A 6,349-nucleotide genomic window follows, 5' to 3' on the forward strand; every position below is an offset into this window, starting at 1 on the left:
GGTGTTAAATGAACCAAAGTTTGCTGACGCTCTCCTGTTATGTTATCATTTTTTGCAGGTCTAGCCAACCCGGAGGCGAAGCTCGAGGAGAGTCCCAGGAGCTCAGTTATGCTGACGCCCGTATCAGAGGTTTCCTCTGTCGAGTTAGTCACCCTCTCCCCACCTCAGATTTTGCCTTCCTCACAGCTCTCTGAAACTGCCTCAGACACCAGCGCCCCCGAAGTCCCAGAGGCCACCGACACCGCAGGCCTGACTACTGAGTCAGGCAGCCACGCGGACACATCCAGCACAAATGGGGAGCCACACGCAGATGAGGACAAGGAGCCCAAGAAGAGCAAGGCTCACCTCCATTGTCCTGTTTGCAAAGTGACAGTCAACTCCGTCTCCCAACTGGAAGCACATAACAGCGGTAACAGGCTTCTTAAAAAGTATTTTGCATTTGTAACTGACTTTTGGTTGGTCAATAATTTGGGGAATCTGAGCATCCAATAAATGCTTGTAATATCATTTAATTCGAACCACAGCAGACCTGCCGACTCTTTGCTCTCTCTCCACCAGGTACAAAGCACAAACTGATGCTGGAAGGTCACAGTGTTCTGCCACGGCGCAGGGGGAAGGTGGTGTCGGCTCGTGCTGGGTGCAAGAGCAAGCGGCTGGGCAGCAAAGGCAGCATCGGGGTGCCCAGCAAGAACTTCCAGTGTGAAGTGTGTGAGATCTTTGTGAACTCTGAGACCCAGCTGAGCCAGGTAAAATAAATACTTATTATACTGCACATATATGTAAAGTAGACTGTATCATTTACACTGTAGATAATGACATATTTCATTGTAAAACAGAAACTGGGAGATTTTTGCGATGGAAGAGTTGGCAAATGCAAATTACTAGATGTGGAGTAATTCTACACACATGATAGCATTTGTAAAACTAGCCCAAACGATGTGTATTAAAATGACAATAGTGAATGATGGGATTTTAAAGACGTTATCTAATCCAAGAGACCATTTTAACATCAGTTTCATTTACAGCCACATGAAGGAAGTCATTGAAAGCAGGTTTTAAGTGCAGAGTACATTCAAGCAGCACCTATTTTTCCACATTAGACAGATATCATCTCATGCTATAACTAACTGCAAAGCTCTTCATTGAGCAGGGATTAATTTGCCACTCATTATTGTGAGCTCCTAATTCCTACTGTATTTAGTTTTCTAGTTAAACTGGCATCAAACTAGCTTGGTGAAGTAATTTCTCCCCTTTTGATGTTCGTTAAATACTACATCTGAGTGAAGGGATTGTTTTGAAAACTTTGCCTAGGCTGAAGAGGGATGTGAAAAAGATACAGGATACGTTGACATGTGTGAGCACCCAGGCTGCTTTAGCCGTAAATGCATTTCACTGGTCTTAAATAAACATCTCCTATCCCAAGAGGATATATGCCTGTAAGTAATACAGCCAGAGAAGGAGACACTGTGGCAGTGGGAGAAAGTAATGTGATGTAATTTCTGCACACTTCAGTCATAATCATTGTGTATCCATTATTAATTCAGCGGATAACATTTGAAGTTGTTCCACTGCGGTACAACAGATGCTTGTTAGCTCACTAATGGTATTTCTGCTGGTCTCGGCAGCACATGAATAGCAGAAGGCACAAGGATAGGCTGGCCGGAAAACCACCCAAACCCAAATTTACCCCCCACAGCAAGAGCCAGCCAAGCTCCAGCTTAGCGGTAAGTCTTAAAGACATAAAGACACAGACACAGTCGTGCAAATATACACACACACACACACACACACACACACCAAGCATAATTTCCTTTCTCTTACTGCAGATATAGTGAACATGCTGTACACATGTGCCAAAACTGGAATAAATTCAGTCTACCTTGTAAACAAATGCATTTTTAAACACCAGTTTTAATTTATCTTCGTTACAGTTAACTGATTTGACCCCAGCCCCGACGGACAAACACACAAACTCAGATATCATTAAGTTGTGCTTAGGGGCTTCGATGTCTCGGTGAGGCAGTATGTTTGTGTGCCTGTGCTGTCAGAGAGGTTAAGCACACTGTTGTACTCAGTGAGTCCCCTACCCCTGAGACAGGTCTAAAATAGGCCTTCTCTCTCCCACTGACCAGCTCTGACAACAGCAGCCTGAATCAGCACTCCAGATTAATCACCTCTCTGCTCCTGTCATATACACACCTCCCCATCTCTCCTTCTCCTCCTCCTCCTCCTCCTCCTCCTCCTCCTCCTCTATCCTACAGAACGTGAGATGGAGTGGCTATGCAGGCGTGGCTGTGTCTGCCATGAAGAAAGCGTTCAGCCAGTACAACCTCACCTCCCTCTCCTCGCAGGTCAGTGGCAGGAGAGGCCGAGACATGGGATTGGATTGGAGGGCAAGAGCTTCAGCTGGCTGAACTTTAGGCCTGGGCAGGGGACTCAGCAGAGATAATGAAGAAATCAGGTTTATATTAAAGGGATAGTTCTGATTTTGTTTGTTTGTTTGGTTATTTGACATGAGGTGTTATTCATTTTACTCTCTGGTGATGATGTGAATACAGTTACGGAGTAGGACATGCTATTTTGGGGGCCCCTCTTTGTGGAATGCAAATCCTTTTCCCTTTTTTTTTCCATAGACAATGTTGCGTGACTCACAGTTGGATCATTTCTGTGGCTTTGAAGGGCATGAAACTCTCCCGGGTCAAATCATCAGCACAAAAGATTAGCAGCTATGTCTGAAAATATATGGTTCTTTGATAGAAAGTCAAAGATACGAGCCTGTGTATATAAAAATTTTGAGGCAGAAGTCAACTACGACTCCCAAGGTGCATTTCAACAACAAACATTCATACACTGTCTTCTTCTCTATAAGGATGGGCATTAGCTTAGTCTGTTCATTCTTTGGACAGTTTGTGGAGGTCTGTGGAAAATTTAGCAGAAATATTAACAGAAAATGTTAACTAAGATCTTAAGCGAACTTCAGAGGCTTGAGTCTCCTTATACAGAGAGGTCTTCATCTTTACTGCATCAAATACTTACCCCCGCAGCAGCTGTAGTCGGTTTGAATTCACAACTGTTACACTGGATTAAAATGGCAGCCCTGAGACATAGTAAGAATAATATAATAAAACATTCATAAAAAAAAGTCTGCAGCAAAGTTCATTATGTTCATTATGATCCAAACAATTACAGTCATGCTTTGTCGATAAATTGCTAAATATGCTACAAGGAAGTGCTGTATTTAGCAATTCTGTAGAGAAACTATGTCCTCCATTGCTTCCAAGCTTACCTCGGCTCCTGCTCTCTGTGAAAGAGCAAACTAAATACTTTTGAACCCAACTTTAAATCCTACAAGGGTGAGTATTTGATTGTCAAAAAAGAATGCGAGCTGCATCATGGTTTGACGTGGGTTTTTTTGTCAAATTTCTGGAAGCTTGGTGGGATACATACATCTACAGGATCTTAGCAAATTTCATCTGAGCTATGCGTCTGTCCATGCATCAGTGTGATGACCAGTGAGTAAAGCATTTCACCTTAAAAAAATCTGAACTATCCTTTTAACATCACAGAGCTTTAGAGTAAATGTCTGCCATTTAACCCTTGTCCTGACTGGAAAAAAAGGCTAAGGTGTGTTCATACTGTAGTCCTAGCATTAGCCTACTGTCTGATGAGTGACCATGCAACAAGCTATCAGGAATCCAGTATTTAGTATGAACATGTATTCCTCTACTGCAGCTATGCGTGCAAACAAGTGCCATGAGTTTGGGAGACATGTTTGCCCACTAAACATGATGTACCCTCACTGTGTTCTTCTCTCACTTCTCACCGTTCCCCCTCCTGTCTTCTCCAGACCAAACTGGCCTTGCAGAAGCAGCTGACCAAGAGCTTGACAACTGGCTTCCTGCCCAGTCCCCTCACCCCGCCAGCTCTGTGCACAGTGGCAACTAACCCACTGGCTCTGCGTCACCCAGTGAGCACCACCACCTTCATCCAGACCCCCTTCCTGGGCCCTGCACTGTTTCGGCCTGCCCCGGGGCCTCTGCGGGCCACACACACACCCATCATCTTCTCCCCCTACTAAAGACTTAACCCACTTCCCATTTGAGCTCCTCCCCCTGTCCCCTTACCAAACCCCAGGCACAACTTTAGTGTGACCCACATGACAAAAAGGCCACACGCAAACTATGCAGCCCGCCTGACTTAAGATGGAAACAGTACACAAGTCCTGACGCTCAGTAGGCCACGAGGCCTGAGAGCTGTTCCTATGATAAAGGCCAAGATCCCCTATCATGCCTTCTCTCTGCTCCTCTTATCATGACCTTAGGAGCAGGACAGGCCTCCAGACAGTGACTGGTGCACAGAGGCCACTTTTATAGCCATTTCATGGGTCGACATGGTTTGGATTATGGATATTATTGTGTAATTTATTAGAGAACAAATATAGACGAGTCTAGATGTATGTTTAGTGTGGTTGCCACAAAATAAGGTCCCTTTACTTGATGCTCCTCTAAAATGTTTTTAACTTATTGGTTTTGGGGTTTTATGAAAGGCGGGAGGGTCACACAGTAGGTCATTGAAACAGCTGAAACCGAGGTACACTCCTGTAAACCAGTCTCACTGATGGTGTGTTTTCAACCAACAAACATAAAGGATAATCTGCAGTCAAATGCTGTCACATTGCATCTTGGATATGGCCATTATATAACAACTCTTTGAACGAGTACCCCCCTCTCACCTTTAAACTCATGGGAGGCAAATATGAGTCCTCTTTTTTGGCCAGTATGTGGATCTATAACTACATACTGTATATCCAAATGCTAAAGCCCCATCAGTACCATTTTGCACCTCCAGCCTTCTCACTAACACTTTCCCTCAACCCTTAAAAACATTTCTTCCTCTCTTTCTTTCTGAGTCACAGCTATAGTCATAGTCCTCAAGATTTTTTTTCCTTTCCTGTATCCCCAGGATTAAGCACTCATTAAGGTCCAGAAAAGGTCAGCTTGTCAACTTGACTTCGTTTCAGTTTGCAAATCTGTCCTCAGAATGATTTTTCTGGTCCAGTGCATAATTCACGCAATGCAGCTTGAACATTATGTTCCTCGCCAAGCTAGCGGCATGAAAACATTTTTGAAGCTATGGAGGTCTTACATTGCAGAACGCCATCATTTCTCTCCCCCTCGTGACGGCTCTTTGTCCTTTCCTTCCTCCTCGCCCTGCTGTCGTCACCTCGCTGTTGCCCGTCATTTTCTCTGGCGTTATCAGCGTGAGATGTAGAGGAGCGGGGAAAGCCTCCCCGCGAACACGCACGCACACTCCATCACACGCATAATGAAAACACAATGGGCGACTTGAAGACTTGATGGGATTTCAGAGCTCTGCGAAAAGTTTGGATGACAGTGGGTGGGGAGGCTGCTCAGCCAGTACTAGATTGACATGCTGTTGCAGTGTCTGGGTACAGTGTGGGAGGGAACAAAGAACAGCGCCATGGCAACCACATTAAAAGCACCTTAAAACTGATTTATTTACAAAAGCAATGAAAATTGTGTTGATATTCACCTTTTTTGCTGTAGGTGTATGTTTTTACAACCCCATGTCAATTTCAGTTTGAATTTCATTTTGGAAAAATAAAGAACAATCAGGTGAGAATGATCACTTTACAGTTTATCCATGACTAAGATTAGTCTCACGTTTAAAGCAATACATTCGGTATGTTTATGTTTATGATGTGATTTCAGTGTGCCAGTGGCTTTATCTATTCTATACTGTACACACCTGTAACAATGTATGATGTACTCCAACACAGCCAAGGGCCAACTCCGAATTGTGAGCGAAGAGTCATCTGAAATGATGGCTGGTCCTGACGGCGCTGTCCTTGATGCTTGATGCTCATGGTCAGTCTTCACATGTTTTGACTCCGGGCTGAGCCGTTCCATTTATAGCTGCTCTCGCGCTGCGGAGAGTGTGCTTCAGCGCCGTGTGACATTGCTGTTTTCACTTTTTAGTGGAGCCGGCGAACTTTTCTATGACTTCCACTGAGCAAAACAATGTTACGTCAGAGACAAGTGTTTGGGATAATTGTCACAAGTGCAACATCAAATGTCATATTGCTGTTCATGCTCGTGTGCTGTCTCCCCCGCCTTCCCACCCGGGATATCTACTAGTACTCAACCTTCCCTTCTGCCATAATGGACTGTCGGCAAGGTCTCGTAAGGACTCGGAGCGCACACATCATCCTCCCTTCAACGCTCATACCAAATCATGTTCTCTTAAATTACAGTAATGGAGCAAATCCTATGCATTTCTCATTGTGCAATATGTGTAATTGTCTGTGATGCAACAGTGCCATCTGTCG

The 6,349-nt window shown here is 44.4% G+C and overlaps 1 protein-coding gene across 4 annotated transcripts in view; it reads left to right on the plus strand.

Annotated features, from left to right (window-relative positions):
* znf385c (zinc finger protein 385C) overlaps positions 1 to 6,118 on the plus strand; it is a 123,508-nt gene extending 117,390 nt beyond the window's left edge. For all 4 annotated transcript variants that reach the window (XM_040124150.1, XM_040124148.1, XM_040124149.1 and 1 more), the window contains 5 exons: positions 59 to 409; positions 559 to 746; positions 1,626 to 1,724; positions 2,262 to 2,351; positions 3,848 to 6,118. In XM_040124150.1, the coding sequence (XP_039980084.1) occupies positions 59 to 409; positions 559 to 746; positions 1,626 to 1,724; positions 2,262 to 2,351; positions 3,848 to 4,078 (959 nt within the window). In that variant the 3' untranslated portion in view covers positions 4,079 to 6,118. The remainder of the gene's footprint in view (positions 1 to 58; positions 410 to 558; positions 747 to 1,625; positions 1,725 to 2,261; positions 2,352 to 3,847) is intronic.
* The last annotated feature ends 231 nt before the right edge of the window (positions 6,119 to 6,349 follow it).

This window comes from Xiphias gladius, chromosome 3 (assembly GCF_016859285.1).
Source record: "Xiphias gladius isolate SHS-SW01 ecotype Sanya breed wild chromosome 3, ASM1685928v1, whole genome shotgun sequence".
NCBI classification, from domain to species: domain Eukaryota; kingdom Metazoa; phylum Chordata; class Actinopteri; order Istiophoriformes; family Xiphiidae; genus Xiphias; species Xiphias gladius.